At 39.8% G+C, this 23646-nt stretch overlaps 1 protein-coding gene across 5 annotated transcripts in view; it reads left to right on the forward strand.

Annotated features, from left to right (window-relative positions):
• Tet3 (tet methylcytosine dioxygenase 3) overlaps positions 1–23646 on the forward strand; it is a 110229-nt gene that overhangs the window by 58251 nt on the left and 28332 nt on the right. For all 5 annotated transcript variants that reach the window (XM_074050020.1, XM_074050021.1, XM_074050018.1 and 2 more), the window contains 2 exons: positions 13393–13483; positions 21873–21966. In XM_074050020.1, the coding sequence (XP_073906121.1) occupies positions 13393–13483; positions 21873–21966 (185 nt within the window). The remainder of the gene's footprint in view (positions 1–13392; positions 13484–21872; positions 21967–23646) is intronic.

Here is a 23646-nt window from a genome sequence, read left to right on the forward strand (position 1 = left end):
ATCTTTCTGTACCAGTGTCATTTTTTAAAGTGCCCCAGATGTGCTCCCATGTACATTTCTAGACTTTGGTTTCCCCCCAGGAAGTGTGAATGCCCTAGTCTGTGTGTAGAGAAGGAAGGAAACGTGGGAGGTCATTTAGAAACTGAGGGTCTCTCTGTTATAATAATGAGTAGTTTCTTATGTTTAGTAGCTCTTGCTGATAGCAAAAAAAAAAAAAAGATAGGTTTCATTTTCTCCCCAGCCCAGTGCAGAACTAGAACAGAGCATATTTTGCTATTTTAATGAGTATGAAATTAAGTGCACAGGGTTAAGAAAAACACTAGAGACATATAACCAGCATTTTCTCAAAAATTGAATCTTGTTCTCCTGAGGTCTCTCCTGAGCTCTCTATTATGTTTAGAAAGCAGAGAGGGGAACCTTCTTGTTTCATTTCTTGTTTTAACCTACTGTAGATTTTTCTTTGAGTTGAGCCATTTGTTTGCTTTCCACTTTATCTTTATGGGGAAGGAGGAATATTACTGGTGACTGAAAGGAATAATGGCGACCCAACAATAAGATAGCAAAACACTCCTTTCCTGAAACCCCATGTGACAGAAACTGAAAGAAACAGAATTAGAGGACTAAGTTTCCCCAGCTGAAATTCAAGGATAGCCACAATCTTAAACCAAGGGCTGTCTGCCAATATAAGAGCCATAGATTAAGTTAAATTAAAGGATGATACTACAATATACAACTCCCAGCATTGGAAAAACATTCTTGGAGGCTCAGAGGAACCCCACAACTTGAGAAATGAGCTAGAGACCACCTGTACAGAAGGCATGCTCTGTGAAAAGTGGGGAGTCCAAGTAGGTTGACTTTCTTCCTCTGTCCCAGCTTCTAGTGGGGTAAAGTCTAGGCTGAGGAGACGGGAGACCATGTACTGGGAGTCAGCTCTGAGCTGAGGGCCAGCAGTGCCAAAGACCGTTGTGTAGGGAAAAAATGTTTGCTGAACCACCAAACAAAAATCCTGCCAAATATGGGGCTTTAAAAAAAAAAAATATTCGATCTCTTGGCCTAGTGAAGTGGCTCAAGCAATAAGAGTACCTACCTTGCAAGTGTGAGGCCCTGAATTCAAACCCCAGTCCCACCAAAAAAAAAAAAATTTTTTTTGATCTCTTATTACAACAGTAACCATTTCTCACACCCTTTTGAGGGAATAAACCAAAATCCCAAATTGTCCACATCAAGACAGAACATATAAGTCAACCCTCCATACACAAACATACAAATTTAGAGGTATCAGCTCCAGCAAAACGGCATGTTTGGAGATGAAATGTCCCAATTGCAAATGTCTAGACCAGAGCCAGCCCACTTCCTCCCATCCTCCTCTCAAGACTGCTGAACTCTTGAGCCAATAATTGAAACCTCTACAACATCCAATTCTCTAGCTTAATTTCTACCAGAAAAATTTGAGCAGTGACCAAATTTTAGATAAATGAGTCTAGACCAGTGGCTTTTAGAGGGAGGCTGTTTGGTCCCTCTCCTAACAGTGAACATTTGGCACTGTCCAAGGGCAGTTTTAGTTGTCATAATGAGTGCAATTCTGCTGGTATCTAGAGTTCAGGGATGCTTCTAAACTCCTACCACACACAGAACAGACTCACAGCAAAGAATTATCCACTCCATAATGTTAGGTGAGAACCTGAAGGTGGGAAGTCCTAAAGATAAACTTCCCCTAGCCAAAGTTTAACAGGGTCAGGCATGGACTGGAGGTGCAACTCAAGGGATGATAAGTGCCCTGATTTGCAAACCCGAAGCCCTGAGTTCAAACCCCAGTCCCATTTAAAAAAAAAAAAAAAGCCAGGGTTGGGCATGGTGTGGTACATGACTGTAATTCCAGCACTTGGGAGGTAGAGGCAGAAGGATTGCAAATTTGAGGCCAGCCTGGACTACAAAGAGAAAACTTGTCTCAAAAACAAAACAAAACAAAGATAAACAGAAATCCAATATGGTACCCATTTAAACTGTGGGAAAAGTGTAGTGATTAGTATAACATCTAAGATAGAAATTTACATTGGAAAATATAAGAATTGTTTAAAAACCAACTTATACTTTAAAGGAAGCTGGATAATATGTTCACTGTGAAATCAGAATTGAAAGATGAAGTGATAAATTACAAAGTTACAAGAGTTACAGATTAAATTCCAGAAGAACTATGCTATTCCAAAGCTCTTAAGTCTATATGGGAATGGGAAGCTGCCAAAAACAAAAAAGCAGACTCAGAGTTACAAGAAAAACATCAGTGAGGATGAGAGACAGGCATGCAAGACCACTCAAATATAGGGGAAAAAAACTAAACCAAAAATCATACAGCCATAGAAATGAACACAGAGCGGAAATGAGGGACTCAGAAGGGAGACTTTGGGGGTCCCACACACTGTCATTTTGTTGGAAACATTGGGAGCATTCATGGGTGTCCTCACTGAAGAACATGGAATTGAAGAAAGGTAAGAGCCAAAGAAAGATCTTCTCTGAAATGAAAAAAGCTTTATGATAAGAAATTACCATATCCTGGAAGACGTGAGTGAAAATTGGCAAATAATGATTCTGAGGAACTTACTGAATTTCAAGGATAAAGAATTGCCTACAGATTAAAGTTGGTCCCATATACTTGTTTTTGAAAAGAAGTTTTTTTAACTTTAGAAGGGTGTTTTTTTACTGAAAAGCACATAAATATTAATTTTTCAAAAGAAACAATCTTGTGTAACCAGTAGCACAAAACCTTACCAACACCTCAGAATGTCCCCACTCCCCACATCCTCTGATCCCTACCACCCTGATCCCTTAAACACCATGGGTTGAAAATTATGGTCTGTAGACCAAATCTGGCCCACATCTGTGAGTAAGCAATAGTTTAATGTTTCTAAATGGTTGAAAAAAAAAATCATGACTCAAAAATTGTGTGAAATCCAAACTCTAAGGTCCATAAAGATTAACTGAAACATAGTCGTGCTCACTCACATACATGTCATCTAAAGTTATTTTACACTACAGTGCAAAGCTGAATAGTTGGCATTGAGCCTATGTGCCTTGCAAAACCTGAGCTGTTTATGTTTACCCTGTCCCTGTCCTCAGGTAACTATTCTAACTTCTAACTACTCTGGTAAGTTTTGTCTGTTCTTGATCTTCATTTGTATGGAATTGGACATATGTACATATGTCTCTTATATGTTCTGGTTTTTGTTCAGTGACTGGGGGATTAATATGTTATATGTAGCAGTGCCTACGTGTGGTTCATTCTTACCGTCTGGTATGTAGTCCATTTTATGAATACACCACTGTGTAGCCACTAGATTGAAGATGGTCTTTTGCATCATTCCCAGTTTGGGGTTGTTATAAATCATGCTGACATGAAACGTTCTTACTCGTATTTTTGGTGCACTAGTATACTTTCATATATCTCTGAGTTTCTTCCTAGGACTGAAATTGTGTACCTCTAGTTTTAGTGGGTACATCAGGTTTCCAAGCTGACTGTGATGATGTAACCTCTCACCAGCATCAGTCCGCATCTACCAGCAAATAGTGCCGGTCAGTCTCTTTGCCACTGTGGTAGGTGTATGGTAATATCTTGTGCTACTTACACTTCCTTAATGACTAATGAGGTTGAATACTTTTCATATACCCTCTTTAGTACAGTGCCTGCACAGTCGTATTTCTTTATCTTTGGGTTTTTGTTCTCTCTCTCCCTCTCCCCCCAGGGCCAAAATCCTCAGCCCTTTTTTGCTTTAGTTATTTTTCAGGTAGGGTCTCATGTATTTTGACAGCAATCCTGCTTATGCCTCCTACACAGTTGGTATTATAAGTGTGTACAACTGCACTCAGCTTTTGTTGAGATGAGATCTCACTGACTTCCCTGGCCTAGCCTCAAACCATGATACCCTCCCAAGTCATTGGAATTGTAGCCATGAGCCACTGTACCTGGACATCTTTGTGTTTCTGTCTTATTCCTACTTGATTGATAAGGGTTCTTTATTATGGACATGAGTCCTTTGTTGGATATATGTATTTCAACACTCAATGTAGAGTGTTGAAATGAACAGTTTTACCCAAGAATTCTGATCCAATCAAGTGACCATTCATATGTGTAAAGACAGTTCCAAATACACAAAAACTACAGTTTTCTGGAAATGCAGCATACTAAATGAGAGATGGGGAAGTCGTGTTATGAATGGGTGGCAGTGAACACTAAATCTGTTCAAACAAAAAGTCTAAATTTAAATAACTGATACCTTTCTAGAACATAGGGCACTTAGGTTTTACTTGAAATTATTTGGGTGGTACTGGGGTTTGAACTCAGAGCTTTGCACTTGCTAGGCAGGCACTTTACTGCTTGAGCCACACCTTCAGCAAAATAAGTTTATTTTTATGTTAAACATCTTATAATAGGGTGGGAGAAAAATGTTCATGAAGATATAAGCAAAAAGCAGGTGGTAAAATTAAGGAAGGAGGTGGGAGAAATTGTAAAAGTGCCAACTTATTTCTCTTTAAAAGACTTTTTTACAAAAAACATTACAGATTTTCTAAGTTACTAGGGGGAGTGCTGGTGGAGGAATAAAGGGAAGTGTAAGTTGGCTCACCTAGTGAATTGAGGGTGAATAGCATTAAACAGCATCAATAAGTAAAACTTATTTCACTGTGGGAAAAACGGTGCCATCCATTGGCTGTTGGTTCAGAGCATATATTGCATATACAGTCCTGCAGCGTTTGCCTCCTGTCTGGCACGGTAATTGAATGCAAGCCCACTGGCACATTCCGTTAGCTGCAGTGAGTTCCAACTGCAGTTCTGTGATGGTACCATGTGACGGGTATTGTGTAAGGCCACAAGCGGTGGTTGGGGCAGAAGCATTGCAGGAAGGAAAGGCAATCCATGCCCAGAGTGTGCTGAAGAGAACAGAGCTGTTTGTCTAGTATGTTGTCTCATTATTCTGGATTTGTGTCGTTGCTTAATATAGTCCTGTACCCCTGTGTTTCCTGTGGACTGAGAGTTAGCTCCAACAACTTAATTCGGTTCTGGTGAAACTTTTTTTTCCAGAGGTCTGATTGTCCCACTTTAGTGATACCAGATTGATCGCTAGGTTAAAGTAACGAAAGCCTGTTCTTGCTGTTGTAAAGTTACTTTCTTCCCTTTGCCGCCAACAAGTAATCTTTGGGACAGTACTTTGCCACCATGAGATTATCCATATCCCCTTGATTCTTATGTAAGCTAATTGCCCATTAGAGATTGCAAAGTGATTTTCTGTCACTCTCAGTACTTGTCATTTCCCTAAACTTACACAGATCTAGAAAACATTATGCTAAGTGAAATAAGTTAATAAGAAGCACACATTCTGATTCCATTTAGGTGAGATATGTAAAATAGTCAAACTTACAAAAGTAGAAAACACAATGGTGATTGCCGGGGCTAAGGGAGAGAAATGGGAAGGTATTTAGTAGATAAAAAGTGATGCAAGATGAGTAAGCTCTAGAGATTTGCCGAATGACATAGGGCCTATGCTTACCAATACCATATTATGAGATTAAAATTAAAAAGGTAGATTTGTGTGTTTGTGTGGTACTGCAGTTTGAACTCAGGATTTCAGGCTTACTAGGAAGGTAGGTGCTCTATTGCTTGAGCCACACCTCCGGCTCTTTCTGGTCTGATTATTTTTTAACTAGGGTCTTGCCTTTTGCCTGGAGCAGCCTGGACTGTGGTCCTGCTTTTTTATGCTTCCCTCCATAGCTACAATGATAGGAGTGTGCTATCACTCCCAGGTTTTTCTGTTGAAATAGGGATCTTATGAACATTTTTACCTGGGCTGGCCTAGAACTTCAATCCCCCGATCTCAGGCTCCCACATAGGTAGGATGAGAGGTGTGCACCACTGCCACATCTAGCTACTGGTTGAGATGATGTCTCGTGAACATTTTTTTGCCCAGATTGGCCTCGAACTGTGATCCTCTAAATCTCAGCCTCCCACAATTACAGGCCTGAGTCACAACTCCTGGCTTAAAAGTATAGTGTTACTACCTAACAAAAGTGCTTTACTTCATCATTTAGTTGCTTTGTTCTACCAGGAAGCCAAAATAATCCATAATTTTCCCTTTAATCATTAATTATCAGAATATGAACAACAACAAAAAAAACTTCTTTAAAGCCAGGATATGGCTTATAATCAATGATGTCTTACATAAGTTGTCAGTCAATTACACAGGATGCAGGCGTAGGAAGATCACAATTAAAGTCCAACTCAGGCCAAAAGTGAGACCCTATCTGAAAAATAACTAAAAGCAAAATGGTTAGAGCACCCACCTAGCAAGCACAAAGCTCTGATTTCAAAGCCTGGTACCCTCCAGAATAAAGTGTGTGCTGTGATTCAGCATTGAAACAAGTTATTATGTATGCAAAAAAATAAAAAGCATGTAAACTAAGCTTCAAGGCATAAATTTGATGTTAGCAGCACAAAAGTTTGTAGTTGAAGTGACCACATTCCATGTATTATGAAACGACTTATTTAGCTCATTTTTCTCTATATATATATTGATGTGTAAGATACATTTATGTAAACAAGTTTAAAAGCTTTTTCCATAAGTACAAGACAAAAAATTTAAATTATGTGAAGTTTTGTTATGCTTTATGTAGCAGAGTGTTATCTTTTTTAACAGTACTATTATTAAAATTATACATATTACAGCAAATGAATAGTCACCTCCAATGATAGTAAATGAAGGTTTATCTTTTTTTCCTGCTTTTCTTTATTCTCATTATGCATTTATAAATATGTTTATACTTCATGTATTGTAGTTATAGTGTTTTTGCTCAAATTATCCCAGATTTGACTGAGAACCCCTGAAAGGCCAACTTGGATGCTCTTTGGATATACTGCACCTCTCAGCCATTCTTTGAGCACTTCTTTGCTTTCTATACAAGATGTTTAGAGCACACATTATGTTTTTCTGCCTTAGACCTTAAGTTGACCATTTCTCTGAGCACACACATCTGGTCCTTTTATTGGATGATGATATTTACTAGTCAGAATCAGAGAGCTAGGGATAGTCATAGCTATCAGAGCATCGCTGCTTTTATGCTCTGTCAGTGAGCGTAACCCAAGTTCATAGTGATTATTATAGTTTGTATCTTGAATGTCCCTCAGGTCCCTGTGTTAAAGCTTGGTCCCCAGCCTTTGTGTTATTGGGAGGCAGCAGGACCTTCAGGAGGTGGGCCTAGTGAGAGGTCATTGGGGAGGTGCCCTTGAGGGAATATTGGGATCTGGCACCTCCTCCTCCTCTTTCTTTGCTTCCCAGCTGCCATGAGGTGAACAGGCCTCCTCTGCTACACACTCCTACTATGGTACACTGTGTTGCCACAGGGCCAACTGATCATGGACTAAAACCTCTGAAACCATGAACCTATTCTCATTATAAGATCTCAGGCTTTTTTTATTTTAGTTTTTCATAGTGATGAAAAGCTGAGTAACACATTCAATATTTAGAATTCAAACTTAACAGTACAGGGTTTTTACATAAAGTTTTGATGTTTATATTTGTATTTCTTCTCTTATACTTACAATGTTAGCTCCTAACTTAATAACCTTTAAGTACCATATATGATATTGAATATACAAAGCAAAACCTGTATGAAAACAAGGAGATATTATTTATATAAGAAGAAATTGGTAGTGTCAGTGTGTGTGTACGTTGTTAGATTTATTCCCACAGAATACCTCCCCGCTCCCCAAGTACAAGTATATACTCGAGGAAAGGGATACAATTAAAAGAAACAGTGCTTCTGGGCACTGTGGCTCACAGCTATAATCCCAGCTGCTAGGGAGTTGGAGTTCAGCAGGCTCATGGCTCAGAGCAGCCTAGGCAAAAAGCAAGACCCCATTTCAAAAACCAGTAAGCTGAGTGTGGTAGGGCATATGTGTGGTCCCAGCTCTGAGGGAGGCATGTGGTCTGATGCCCTTGGCAAAAATACAAGACCCTATCTGGAAAAATAACAAAAGGAGTGGAAGTATATCACAAGTAGTTGATTGTCTGCCTAGCAGTTGTAGGGCCTTTAGTTCAATTCCAGAGCCACCAAAAAAATAAAAGAAACCATGATTTTAAGACACTGCTGGGCTGCCTTGTGAACTAATGAAAGTGATTTTGGTTTTGTTGAGCTCTGGTAGCATATCTTCCCTGTGTATTTTTGTGGTCCTCCCAGAGAAACCTGACCAGCCAGTTTCCAAGTTGGCTTGGTTTAGATGTTAATTTCTTCCCTTCCTGCTGCTGGGGTGGAGCTGCTGAGATTTAGTTTGCAACTTCTCCTTGAAAGTCTCTTTTCTCTGCCCTGAGCCATGTGAGTTTTGAGTTTTTCTGATTTGAGGCAGAAGTAGTCACCAAAAGCTACATTTATATTCCAGTTCCATCCTAAAACCCTGTGTCAGATCATAACTTTGAATTTTTTCCAGACAGTAGAAACTGGAACAGAGCCCAGAAGTTCTGGCATATTCCTGTGTTCTATTTTCTGTATACCCTGTGGCATCCCAGCACCTGTAAAGAGCTTTCAGACCACTACCTCAAGCACCCACATTCTCCTGGCTAGTCCCCCTCCCCCACCCCTGCCTCTTCCACCCTTTACTTGAGTTCTTCTGTAATAATCTAATCTCAATTTCTCCCTCCCTCCTTCCCTCCTTCTCTCCCTTTCCTTGTCTCCCTCCCTTTCAGTGGTTCTAAATAGTATATGTTTGAAGCAGATAGCTTTTAACTCCTTAATTGAAATCATTCATTCTTGAAATGTTGAAGCCCTGGTACCTTATATTTTATCTAATCCTCAACAATTCTATAATGCTATAAATATTATTCAACTGCTTTAAGGCTTATGGAGGTTATGTAAAACCTTCAGTGAAACAATTGTTTGGCAGAGCCCGGACAACAGCAGCCTATCGAGTTCATATTCCGTGCCAAAAAACTACTAAGCCCTTTATGTGTCGTTTATGTGAAGGCATGCATGAGGATTAGAGAGGCTAGGGAATGCAGTGCATCATTTTTGCCCAGGTCTCTTGCCTGAAAGATCTGGGTTCTTTTCCCCATGCCACATTAACAGTTATGTAAAGGATCAGGATCCATGCCTCAATATTGCTGTTGAACACAAGGTACTAGGAGAGGGTTTAATAGGGCTTTACAGAACAGGTGACATTTAAAGTAGGCCTTAAGACGTGAGTTTTTTCAAAGGGACAAATAAAGGAAGGCAGTGTTGTCAGTGAGAAAACACTTAAAGACACAGTATATTATGTGTGGCAGGAGGCAGTGGTGGTAGGTGCAAGGTCAGGAGGTGCATAGAGATGGGGCGGGGGCTGTGGACAGTGTTCTGCAGTTGGGTTCTGGCTTCCGTCTAGGGTCATTATGGAAAGCAGTGTGAGCAGATTTGTTTGGGTAGAATGACTTAGAAAGGAGACTAGTTAGGAGATCGTGATAATCATTCAGGAACAGCCTGATCCAGGACAGTAGGGAGGGTTGGAGAGCCTTCCTGAACTGAAGATGTAAGTGGGAGGTGACTTGATCAGTTCACTTGCTGGGCTGCGCACATCGTTGTTAACCTTTTTTTTTTTTTTAAAGCAGGAACACAACTGAACTCAGTTTAAACTTGCTCTAGCTCTACTATTCTTAGCATTGGTAATGACATATACGTACTTTTATGTTTATATGTGCTACCTAAGCATATTACCCATGCTATCCAGAAAAGTCTGTTTCCCTTTGCTTAAAATATCTTGGATAGTTCTTCATTTTCTGTCATTAATGTGGAGCTATGTAATTCCAGCTGCTTAATAGTATATGGATTGCCATAATGTATTTAACAAGTCCTCGATGATGGATATTTAGGTTCTTATCTTTTTCCGTTACAAGTATTTGTGTACACTTTAAAAAAAAAAAAAAGGTCTCACTATGTAGCCCAAGCTATTCTTGAACTCACCATCCTCCTGCCTCTTCATGCCAAGTGCAGGAATTACAGGCATATGCCCCCATAACTGGTTGGTATGCACTTATTTTATACATACGCAAGAATAACCAAATTCCTACAAATAATTTTTTTTCAAAATTTGAAATTGCTGGGTCAAACAGATTGTGCATTTGTAGTTTTAACATATTGCTGAGTTGTTACCATACTGCTTGTTTCCTGTACCCTCATACAGGGAGTTATCAGATTTTGGTGGTGACTCATCTTAAAGGAGAAAAAGGGTATCTTAATGTAGCTATATGCATGTTTGAGCCATTTACACTTCTCTAATAACCATTTTTATACTGCTTTATTTTTTACTTATGTTACTGATCTTATTTAGCTATAATAACTTCTAACGATTAAGGAAGTTAGCCTTTTGTTTGGTGTGAGTTCTTGACTTTTGGTTATTACTAAAAGGTTTTTCTTTAGTTAGATTGGTCAGGATTTGTTTGTTTTCTGAATTTCATGTCATTTCTTATAGAAGATTTTCCCTAATACATGACTCTTTCTAAACGCTTCCGTTTTTAACTTCAGCACTTGAATAATTTTTTTGTCTTTAAATCTTTCAACCATGGGTCATTTTTCCACCAGTTGTCCCAAAATCATGCATCAAAAATTTAATCTCTTGCCATTGATGTGAAATGCCATTGTGTATCTTATGTGTAGGCCTTGTCTTTCCAAAAAAGATCATATACTTTAAGTCAGTAATCAGGCATTGTCCTGTTTTGTGTGCCCCATAAAACTGGGCATAATTTTCTGCATAAAATAGGTATGAACTAGAGCTACACATGGTGGTTGATACCTGTGATCCCAGCTACTTTCCAGGCAGAGATAGGAGGACTATAATTTGAGGCTAGCCTGGACAAAGAGTTAGCAAGAGCCTACCTCAAAAAATAAGGTAGATGTGGTAGATGCCTGCAATTCCGGTTACTCGGGACATAGGTAAGAGAACTGTGGTCTGAAAATGAGTTAGGCAAAAACTCAAGACCCGATATGGGCAAAAAGCAGGACCCTGTCTCCAAAATAACCAGAGGTAAAAGGACTGGAGACATGGCTGAAGCAAAAGAGTGCCTGCCTAGTAAGTGCGAAGCCCTGAGTTCAAACTCTAGTACCGCTCAATCAGGAGTTTAGTTTAGTTGAGCCTGTTTTTGAACATTGTTTAAACTTTCTCTGTTCAGTTTTATGCTTCTTTCATTCACTATGATGTTGTAGTACTCAGCAATGACTGAAGGTTATAGATTCTTATTGTTGGATATACTCCATTATATGATTACTACATTTCATTTATCCATTCTTCTGTTGCTGGATTATGGGTGTGTCTTAGTCAGTTTGGGCTGCTGTAACACATACTATATACTGAGTAGCTTAAATGACACTTCTCACAGTTCTTCTGGAGATTGAGAATTCCAAGGGCAAGGTGCCAGCATACGCAGCATCTGGTGAAGGCCCTCTTCTAGCTTGTAGATAGCCACACTCACTTGGGCCCGGAGTAGGGGGTACAGAGTAGAGGAAGCAAACTCTCTGTGTTCCTTCTTGTAAGAGCACTAATCCTATTCATTAGTAGTCCACTCTCATGACCTAATTGAATTACTTCTCAAAAGTTGCACTTCCTAATGGCATCACTTTGGTGGTCAGACTACAAAGCCTGATTTTAAAAAGGCACAAACATAACCACCCATAGCAGGTGATTTCCAGTTTTGGCTAAAATTTTATTTTTTTATTTTTATTTTTAATATATTTTTTGGTTAATTTTTTTCTTTATTCATTTATTCATGTGTGCACACATTGTTTGGACCATTTCTCTTCCCTGCCCGCTCTCCCCTCTCTCTCCCCCACAACTTTTTTTTAAATACTAAATTTTTTGCAAAGTTGTATATCCTTTTCATACCTTTCCTAATGTAAGTATCTTGTATAATTATGGTGCATTTAAAGTTAAAACATTAATATTGGTAAAGTACTAATAACTAAAGATTTTTTTAAACTTCCATCACTTTTTTTCTGTTACAAGACCCAGCAAGATACTATATTGCATTTAGTTGTCTTGTCTCCTTAGACATGAAACAAACTTACCAATTGTAGAACAGTAGTGTACTATGTGTATAGTTCTTGTGTTTGGTCTTATAGTATCCAGTCAAAACACTGTTTTCCAAAGTTACTATAATGTTGCCTTTGGGTTCTGGTTCCTTTCACTTAGAAAAACTTACTTAAAATTCTGTGTTGCAAGAATCAAGACCTCATTTTTTAAAATTTAGGGGAACTTCACAAACATGACATTACCAATTTTAAAGTGAAAAATTCAGTGACCTTGAGTATATTCACAACATTGTACAGCCACCTCATATTCCAAAACATTTTTACTTCTCTGAAATTAAACCCTGTACTGGTTAAGCTGTTGCTCCCCATCACTTCCTCCCCCAAACACCCACCCTCTGGCAACCACCAGTCTTCTATTTCTATAGATATATCTTATCTGAATATTTTGTATGAATGGAATCATACAAGATGTGACCTTTTTGTATCTGCCTTTTCACTTAACATATTTTCAAGGTTTACTCATGTTACAGCATGTGTCAGTACTCCTTTCCTTTTCTTAATGATAAAAATATATATCATAATTTGTCATTTTAATCACATTTAAGTGATACAATTTAGTGGCATTAATTACATTTGTAATTTATGCAGCTGTCAGCACTGTTTCCAAAACTTTTTCATCTCCCTAAATAGTTATCCATTAAGCTTTAACTCCCCATTCCTCACTTTTCCTAGCCCTGATAACCTCTTACCTACTTTCTATCTTTATGAATTTTCCTGTTTTAAATAATTTTTATCAGTGGAATCTATGCCTGACATATTTCACTCAGCATAATATTTTCAGGGTTTACCCATGAAATACCCATGTATCAGAATCATACTATATGGACGCAACACATTTAATTTATCCACTTATCTGTTGATGGATACTTTTGTTGTTTTTCACCTTTTGGCTGTCATGAACATTGGCATTTGAGTCCTTGTAGTTAATTCAGAGTAGCTTGCTGATGTAGACTAGCGTAAATATGTAGGAGTAGAATTGCTTGGTCATACACCGTACAGTGTTTACCTTTATTGGGTGATGGCAAGCTGAACAAAGAGGTTAGACCATAGTCTTGACAATACTTGGTTTTATCAGATTTCTAAATTTTGGCCCATTTGTTGGGTATGTAATGAGCTTTATTGTGATTTTAAGGTGTATTTTCCTAATTTCTGAAGGAATTGGACATGTTTTCACATGTTTATAAGGCATTTGGTTTCCTATTTTGTAATATACTTATTTTTTCCTATTGGTGGTTTGCCTTTCTAAATTAGTGTTGACTAATTGATGTCTCCAAATAATGCCTGCTCTTGGTGTCTCTGCAGAACAAATAGTGGAGAAAGATGAAGGTCCATATTACACTCACCTGGGATCTGGCCCCACAGTAGCCTCTATCCGGGAACTCATGGAGGAGCGGTGAGTGATGCACAGACATCCAAGGAGAAATGGGTGTTCGTTAATGGAATGTGGCTTGTAAGCATCTCTTGTTTCCATTGCCTTGCATTAGACAGTATTCAGAAAGGAAGTCCTGATACTCAGTCTGTCTGGCAGGTTGAATGTGGGGATTTCACTTCCAGTCCTGGAGTTGTTTTTTAATCTGTAGATTTGCCCTCCGTATGTGCCCCCCACCCCACCCCCTCTCTTGTTCCTGAAATATTTCTATTGCAGAAAGGTGGTTCTGTGTTATATGACCTACAGAATTACTTTCCACAGCCTGAGTTTTGCTGATAGTTCTTCCATGGCACTACTCAACATACCCTTCTACCTTCTAGAAGTCCTATAAATTGGTAGGTAGAGCTAAAAGCCTTTTTTTTTTTTTTTTTTTTTGGTATGGCAAGATGTTCTGGGCTCATGTTGTACATGTATCCACAAAGTTCTGATTCCTTTTGTTGAAGGAAAAACATTTAGAAAAAGACTTCGGGTACTAAGGGTAAAGGTGCTTATTGCTACAGGGATGTTTTTAGGCCATTTAAGTAGAAAGAGTGAGTGAAATTTTATTTGTGGATTCTTAATTTTTGTTATCATTTCATGATTTAATACATCATGAGTTTATGTTGGCACTCCCAATTCAAATTAAAGACAATGGAGTTTTTAACAGGTTTTGTTTGCTTGTTTGTTTTAAAGCAGTTCATATAGAGTCTATGTCCATGGCCAGGGCAGATAGTAGATACTCTGAGTTCCAGTTTATGGAGAGTTATATATCTCAGTTGCTGGGAGCATGGATGCTGGAGCTAGACTGGGGTCCTTTCCTGGCCCTGCCACTTACTGCTGAGTCCTGGAGAAGTTGTTATACTGCTCTGTGACTCAGTTTTCTTGTCTGCAGAATAGATGACAAAAGCACATACACTATGGGAGTGTTGTGAGGCTAGACTGAACTGCCATATGAAAAACAGGCAGTGCTCATTGCAAATATTAGGCAAAGGGCAAGCAGTCTTTGTCTACCTTGTATACTTCTGCACCAGTTGCATTTTTTGTAATAAGCATTAGTGTTTTAAATAAAGGCAAAGGTGATACAGACATAAGTGTATGTTTGCTAATACATATACATGAAGTTTTGTGGGAGGCTGAGTTTCCACAGATTTGAGAACCAGATTTAGTGTGATGAGGGGAGCCAAACTAGTCCTGTCAGTGTACCAGGGAATCATGATTCATGATTACTGAATTTCTTGTAAGGTGAGATGAATGGAGATCAGTGATCTGCAGTAATCACTCTTTATTTCCTGTGTCATCTGGAAATGTTTCTATTCAGAGTAGCCCATCAGGAAAGCATTTGACCAAAGACCTGCTCTGTAAATTCAAGCCTGATTTGAAGACCCCTCTGAGCCCACAAAAACAACAGATTTAAAGCAGGCTGGGTGCAGTACTTGGGAAGCAGAGATTGGGAGGATTGTGGCTGGAAGTCAGCTCAGGCAAAAAGGTGACAAGACCCCATCTCAATCGATATCTGGACTTAGTGGTGCACACCTGTCATCCCAACTATGCAGGAAGCATAAATAGGAGGATTGCAATTCATGCTAGCCTGGGCATAAAGGTGAGATCCTGTTGGAAAAATAACAAGCAAAAATAGCTGGGAGTGTGGCCCAAGTGATAGCATATCTGTCTCGCAAGTGCAAGGCCCTGAGTTCAAACCTCAATACACAAAAAAGAAGGAAAAAAAAGGATTTAAAGCAGTGCATGCTGTACATGCTCACTGCATATATCCATGTGTGTGTATGTGCTGCAATTTCCAGATTAGCACTGTGAGTTTTATAAGGAATCTCTCAACACCATCCTATGCTACAGGGGAGTCAGATGTACAAGTGTGATCTGGAATGAATGTTTGGTTTTCATTTTTGAATTTTTAATTTTTTGAGGAGTAATAATTTTAGAAGATGTTCAGACAACTCTCTAACTTTAATTCAGAGTACATTCTGAAACAAGGATTAAGAGATAGTGATGAAGTTGAATGTATTTTTTTCTCATTGCTTAAAAAATAACAGTCCACCTATAGATTCTTAGGAAAATAATCCAAGGGAGCAATTACTCTTAAGACCAGGTATACTTGTGTTACAGCAACTGGTTTATTTTTGTCTTAAGGACCTTGTAAATCGTGTAACAAATTGCATTTCCATCTTTATATGTACATCTTTAGAGCCAGATTTGTGTTACTCTACTCCCCCCCAACACACACACACATGAGGTGGCATGTGCTATCTCACCTCTGGCTTGGGAGTCTATTCAGGTCATTCCTGAGTCCTTTTGACACATCACCCTAAGGAGTCTTCAGTAATGTTTCTGACTTTTCATATGAAAAGATGTTTCAGGCTCATTTCTCAAACACATACAACCCTACTGATAGTATTTTGTGAATCAATATATCTGTCCTTTCCCCTCTTTTTTCTGATTTTAACACCTATTATTTGTATAGACTTTTGTTTTTTGTGCTGGGGATTAAACCCAGGGCCTTGCTCTACCATAAGCCACATGTTCGGCCCTTTATTGTGTAGGCATCTTATTAAGATCCTTTATAGAACAAAGAGGGGAATGGATGAATGATGAAAATACTGGTGCTTGGGGGTTGAGTTTGTGAATGACCCTGGCTGTCTCTTTCTCTACCTTTCCCCTCTGCCTTTCCTATGCAAGACCACTGTACTATCAAGAGTTGGCTAGAGTCAGAGAGGAGAAATAAATTGAAACCAAGGAATCATTGGTACCTTTGCTTTTCTGGTATAAATTTGGAGGAAGTGGGTGAAAGTTGAAAGCAAATCCTAGAGTGGCCCACTTTATTTATGGGCTTCATACTACATGGGTACCCACGTACTTGTCAGATAACTGAAGTCCATTGTCAAACTCATATCTGAGAATGGTGCATTGCAGAGAGTCTTGTGCATTCTGTCTGGGAAAGGAATCCTCTGCAGTCTAGGAGTTCATTAAATGCTTGTTCTAGAAGGAACTAATACTGTGCTTGCAAGTTCACTGAGCTTTGGGAGAAGAGTATGGTAGAGCTCTGAAGAAGCACAGCTTTAGAGCAGTGGTTCTTAAACTTGAACAGGATTTCTGAAAGCTCCACTGAGTTTCTCACTCAGCCAATCTGGGATGGAATACAAGCACCTACTTCCCATTTCCACTGGCTTAGATAGCTAGTTACCCTTCAGAACAAAATTTCAGCTTACCCTTGCAGATCCAGTTAGGAGTTAGGGGATTTATCTGTATACTAGACGGGCCTCTTCATGATAGGCTAGAAAGCCTGGACTAGACTATAGGCTAGATATTTCAAGGAGAAAGAGCTAACGCAAGAGTTGGTTGTCTTTAAACCCAGAGATGATCCCCTCTGGTTTTTTGTGTTTGCTTTTTGTTAAACAAAACATCTAGCTGATTTGGCAGTACTTGACCCTTTTATTTGCTTTCTGTCATGAAGCTTACTGCAACCTTGGGCTGCTGTCCTGACAGAGAGCCCCAGGGCACACTGAGGTGGGTGGCTTCTTGATACATTCTTGCTGAGGTGAGAATTGTCCAAGAATCAATCAAGAACAGCAGTATGCAGTCTCTTCCTCATGATCCAGACCACACTAGAGAAAGTCTTGAGTTCTGTCTCCTTTCTATAAGGAACTAATAGTAATAGAGCCTTCAAATTTTAATGTATGCTGGATACCAGCAGCTCTCACCTGTAATCCTAGCTACTTGTGAAGCTGAGATTGAGAGGATCACGATTTGAAGCCAGTCCATGCAAAAAGTTTGCAAGACCTCTTTCCCAACCAATAGTTGGGCTTAGTGTTGTGAAATGGGAGAATCGAAATTCTAGGTCACCCAGGGCAAAAACGTTATCAATACCCCATCTCAACTGGGGAAGGGGGGAAGCTGGGCATGGTGGCATGCTCCTGTCATCCCAGCTATAACAGGACAGTTTAAGTAGGAGAATCGTGGTCCATGCCAGCCTAGGCAGAAAACCAGACCCTATCTCAGAGGTTTGGAGACATGGCTCAAATGGTAGAGCTCCTTTCAGGAGCTAAGCCTTTCAGGGCTTAGCAAATGCAGAGCCCTGAGTTCAAACCCTAGTACCACCCCCCAATTTTTTTAATGTTGTAATGATCTGAAGTAATTCTTACCCCAACCTAAGATCTTGAGTGAAATAAACACCATAGAACTCAGAGGAGCCTTAAGTCAGAATTTAAGAAAAATAAAATCTTTGTTCTTTTTTTCAATTGCAACAGTAAAATAGACATTAAAAAAACTTACAAGCCAGGTGCTGGTGGCTACTCAGGAGGCAGAGATCAGGAGGATCGTGGTTTGAAGCCAGCCCAGGCAAATAGTTTGTGGGACCCTATCTTGAAAAAACCCTCACAAAAATAGGGCTGGTGAGTGGCTCAAGGTAAAGGCCCTGAGTTCAAGCCCCAGTAACTAACACGCACGCACGCACGCATGCGCGCGCATGCCAGGTATAAGTGGTGCATTTCTATAATTCCAGAATTCAAGAAGCTAAGGCAACAGGATCGTGAGTTCAGTGCTAGCTAGCCTGGGCTTACATAGTAAGATCCAATCTCAAAAAACAAAAAATCTGAGGTAGAGGATGATTAAAGCTCTCCAGTAATTATTGTTCCTGCAAGAAACTTTGTTAAAGCTTTGATGTTTACCTTTTAATCTTTCTAATCATTTACAAAGATATACTTAACACGTGTCTTTGAACCAAAGGGGATTAATCATACCCAGTATTATACTACTGGTTACACCCCCAGCCTGATGTAGTTGTGGTTATTTTTGAAGTAGTGAGTCCTAGAAGTGAAATGGATAAGATAAAGAATGTATTTTAAACTGTAATAACTATTATACTTTATTAAATAGTATTTTTAAATAATCTAATTGAATTCATTACAGAAATACAAGAATACTTTGATTTAGACAGTCTTTTATTTTTTTTTTTTACTTTTTTTTTCCTTTTATTATTCATATGTGCATACAAGGCTTGGGTCATTTCTCCCCCCTTCCCCCAGCCCCTCCCTTACCACCCCTCCCTTACTGCCCCCTCCTTTTTCCCCCCACCCCCTCAATACCCAGCAGAAACTATTTTGCCCTTATTTCTAATTTTGTTGTAGAGAGAGTATAAGCAATAATAGGAAGGAACAAGGGTTTTTGTTGGTTGAGATAAGGATAGCTATACGGGGCATTGACTCACACTGATTTCCTGTGCGTGTGTGTTATCTTCTAGGTTAATTCTTTTTGATCTAACCTTTTCTCTAGTTCCTGGTCCCCTTTTCCTATTGGCCTCAGTTGCTTTTAAGGTATCTGCTTTAGTTTCTCTGCGTTAAGGGCAACGAATGCTAGCTAGTTTTTTAGGTGTCTTACCTATCCTTACCCCTCCCTGTGTGCTCTTGCTTGTAGACAGTCTATTTTAAAAGTATACATGTTAATTGATCAAAGAACTATCATTTAGTAATCTATCTCCTTATAAATTAATGGATTCAAAAAAAAAGTTAACTGATTCTTGCTGTGGAAAACTACCTGTCTACATGCAGAAGGCCAAAATTAGACCTGTATCTCTCACCCTTGTACAAAAATCAACTCTTAATAAATCAAAGATCTTAATGTAATACCCGAAACATTGAAACTGCTACAGGAAAAAAAAAATTAGGAAAACTCTGAAGATATAGGCATGGGTAACTATTTTCCAAATAGACTCCAGTTGTCTAGGAAATAAGAACAAGAGTTAGAAAATGAGACTGTATCAATTAAAAAAGTTTCTACACATTAAAAGAAAGTTACCAGAGCCAAGAGACATCTACAGAATGGGAGAAAATTTTCACCAGCTATTCAACAAATACAGATTAATATTCAGGATATACAAAGAACTTAAAAAACTAAGCAGCAGAACACATAATCCAATTAATAACTGGGCAAATGAATTAAATAGAAGATTCTCAAAAGAAGAAATACAAATGGCTAATGCATACCTGAAGCAGTGTTGAAAACCTTAGCCATAAAGGAAATGCAAATCAAAACTACACTGAGATTCCATCTCATCCCAGTCAGATTTACCACCATCAAGAAAACAAACAACAAATGCTGGTGAGGATGAAGGGGGAAAAGAAACCCTCCTACATTGTTGGTGGGAATGTAAACTAGTGCAACCACTAGGAAAATAAGTGTGGAGGCTTCTGAAAAAACTAAAAATAGACCTACCTTATGACTACTCTTGGGCATATACCTGAAGGAGTATAAAAAGACACCTGCATGCCCATGTTTTATTACAGCTCTCTTCACAATAGCCAAACTGAGAAATCAGCTGAGGTGCCCAACAACCTATGAATGACTAAAAAAATGTTAACACACACCCATACATACAACACCCACCCCATGGAATATTAGCCATAAAGAGAAGTGAAATTATGTCATTTGCAGAAAAATGGATGGAACTTGAGATCATCATACTGAGTGACATAAGCCAAGCTCAAAAGGCCAGATGTTCTTGCTCATTTGTAGAACCTAAAATGATAACAGGACATGAACATATGTGATGGACTTGGGGGGAGGGATCATCACCCAGGGGGAAGGAAGAAAGGACACCAAGTAGTGAAGAGGATGGAAGATAGCACAGCCAGGTGCTAGTGTCTCATACCTGTAATCCTTGCTACTTGGGAGGCTGAGATTGGGCAGATTGAGGTTCAAGGCCAGTCTGAGCAAATAGTTCAGGGCACCCCCATCTCTGAAGTCACCAGAGCAAAATAACTGGAGATATGGCTCAAGTGGTGGAGCACCTGCTTTGCAAGCACAAAGCCCTGAGTTCAAACCTCAGTTCCACCAAAAAATAAAAAAAAAAGAGCGTAATGAAACCCTATTTGAAAGTTGGAGAAAGGGAAGAATGGGAATATAACAGAGGGGTGAACTCGTTTGAGGTACACTGTACACACGTATGGAATTACTACGATGAAATCCCCTCATTGTTAATGTATGATAAATCAAAAATAAAATTTAAGACTCAGTGACAGGCTAAAAAACAGATGACGGTTACATTCCCCCAAAATAAAAGGACAAAATGCATTTATTTATCTCAGTTAATACCAAGCATCTACTTATTTTTAAAAAGTTAATTGATTAAAAGTTCTTAGAACAGGAGACCCTTAGTAGCACCTTCAAAATAAGGAAGTCTGATTCTCAGGTCCAGCCAGTTTTATGCTCAGTGATAGATTGTTGGAAACATTTTCAGTGAAATCAAGAAATAAGCAAAGATACCACCCCCCATTAGCATGTCAGGAGCACTGATCCAGTGCAAGAAGACAAGAAATTGGAAAAGAGGCATAAAGAGTAGAAAGGAAGGCAGTGGCAAAATGATTTTTCTGCAGATAATATTTTGTTCCTGAAACTAAGACCTATTAAAAGTAAAATGGTGTTCTGTAAGGTGGCTTTTACATTATTAAAGGCTCATTTATTGGGCTCTTCCTTCATGACTGGAACTTTGAAAGACTTCAAATAATATACTCCCTATTATCATTTGATCTTTACCATGCCTAGGAGGTAAAAATAAATTTTATCTCCATTTCACAGATGAGAAGACTGAAGCTTAGAGAAGTTTAGTAATTTGATCACACTTAAATATTGAGAAAGTGGCGAGACTGGCTCTCAAACCCAGCCTATCTGACCTCCCAGGCCAAATTTGAACTACTGCTGCCACAGTGCAGTTGTGTGGTCTTGGACAAGTCAGTTCATTTCATTATCTCTGAACATGTGATTGATTATATTATGTCAGAAATCTGAGGCCCTGTGGTGCTAGTATGTGGGCCCAGGGAATTGGGTTTGTGCAGGGACCAGAACTGTCCTCCATCTGGGGAGCCTGGGCATGCACATTTGTGTGTGACTGGGTCATTCTCCTAGCCTTGTCATGTTTGGAGGTCAGCTGGGTTGGTTAAAAGAGAACAATAAAGGTTTTCTAACTTATTTTATTTTGTGTATTACACTTATAAATAGGTAACTCAGCTATCAGGACTGGGTGCAAGTGCCTGTGTTGATTTAGCCTTTGGTTTTAGGCCCCTTCTTGGAGGTTCAGAGGCGGTGATCAGGGACATTTTGCCTAACTGCCTCTCTGTTCTGGAACAGACATAGGCCAGATGGATGGGAATATAGGAATGGCAGATGTACCAATGTCTAGAACCTGGAAGTAACCACTGTGTCTCTAGAGCCTCTGACCACAGAATGACCATTTAAACCTTTCTCTTGTGTTGCTCCTACAGTAACTAGAAGCTCAAACCAAAGCACACTGGGTCCTGCCTTCTTACCATAGGTTATTTTTCTCTGGTTCTCCACTATGCTGATGGTGGCTTCTGTTTTCCCTCTCTAGGTATGGAGAGAAGGGAAAAGCCATCCGGATCGAGAAGGTCATCTACACCGGGAAGGAGGGAAAGAGTTCCCGGGGCTGCCCCATTGCCAAGTGGGTGAGTGTTGAGTCCCCACATCCATGTAGTGCCTGGCTCTCCTTGCCCCTTGATCTTGCAGAGCAGGTTGCAGACCAATGCAGGAATGTGTAGGAAACAGATACACAGGAGATGCACTACCAGGAGACCCTGGAGCCAATGCCCAGTGCTTGGTTAGGGTCATTTTCTCCTAGGACCAACTGTTTGTCTTTGTCTTGATTAAATGCCAGCCCCTCGAATCCTGGGCTCTCATAACTGTTAATCATTATGCTTAATTCATGTGGCCTCTGGTTCAGGGATGTAGGGGTAGGGACAAGAGGAGCTGGAGACGCTGCCATTGCTCAGTGCTGGTTCCCTGAGTACGCTGACTTCTCTCCCTTCTGTTTGTAACCTGGAGCAGCCAGTGCTTCTGACCTTCATCCAGAAGCCAAGGAAGAAACTGAAGTCTGGCCTACTGTGACCCAGCCTGAGGGATGAGGCAAGGCCTCTGGGCAGTATTGTACGTGCCTCTGAGCTGCTGCCCAGAAAGCCTGGGCATCTCAGCAAGGAAAGTATCACTGGACACTGACCCCAGTTCACCAAAACAAAATTCTCCTGCCCCTGCCTTTCTGGCCCACAGGGAGCTCTTGAAATAATGAAACATCTGCTTCTGCAGATCAAGGCCCAGGAGGTACAGCAAAGCTCTTAGAGTACCTGTTGAACTTAGTATGTGCTGGGTGCCTTGGCAGGGAGTATGCATGGAAGATGTTTAGTCTTCATGTTCAAGTAGTTTATGCTTTGGATATCCTTGAAATAAAGTTGTGGAGGCATGAAAAATTGAGATTTAACTGAAAGAGGCAGATGTGGTGCTATGGAAGTTCAGACACAAGGGACCAGAGTAGCAGAAGGAATGTTCAAGCTAGATATTCCCAAGATGGTAGACATGTGCAGAGCTGTGGGTATTGGGCCACGTTAAGTGGAGTGGAAGCATTCCAGTGAGGAAGGTCATGATAAAAAGACTGGGTGGATATACACATGGCTGACTTTTCATGAAGGAAGATGGTGGGACAACGACCTTTGTCAGCATTTGTCTATCTGCACACATGTCAGTTTTAACTAGTATAGACCTCTTGCCTCTGAATTTTTGCATTTAATGAAAATTAAAAGTGTATGAACTTCAACTACCACATGCCTATCTTTAGCAGTTTTCAGTCGCTATTGCAGAATTACATACAACAAAAGAATCTGGTGCTGCTTAGTGCATTAACAGGTATAAAGAAGCATGTTGTCCCCATCTCCTGAAAGATGGCCTTTGTGGTGGAAGGTCTAATGTGTCAGGGTGGTAATGGAAATGGCATCCAGGAAATGACATTAGCCATACAGTGACAGCTGCATTTTTCTCCTGCTAATTCAAGTGGTTGTTGAGGAATTCCAAAGTCTTGGGCAGGAAATTGGAGATCCCTGGGACACAAGTAGAGGTAGGGACTTTTCCAGTTTCAGAAAAGTTGGTACCTTAGAGAAGGCAGCTGACTATGTGTGGATGGCATTGAAGAAGAAAATATGCACATCCAGAGCCTGAAAGTGGATGGTAAAGCATTAACTCCTGACCATGCTATGTAGCTCTGCCAAGGGCCAGAGAATGCATTTACTGCTTATGAAAGGGAAGCATGATAGTGGAGGGGAGGAACTTGGTCCTCAGCACATTGGTCTTCCTGGAGTCTA

This window comes from Castor canadensis, chromosome 12 (assembly GCF_047511655.1).
Source record: "Castor canadensis chromosome 12, mCasCan1.hap1v2, whole genome shotgun sequence".
NCBI classification, from domain to species: domain Eukaryota; kingdom Metazoa; phylum Chordata; class Mammalia; order Rodentia; family Castoridae; genus Castor; species Castor canadensis.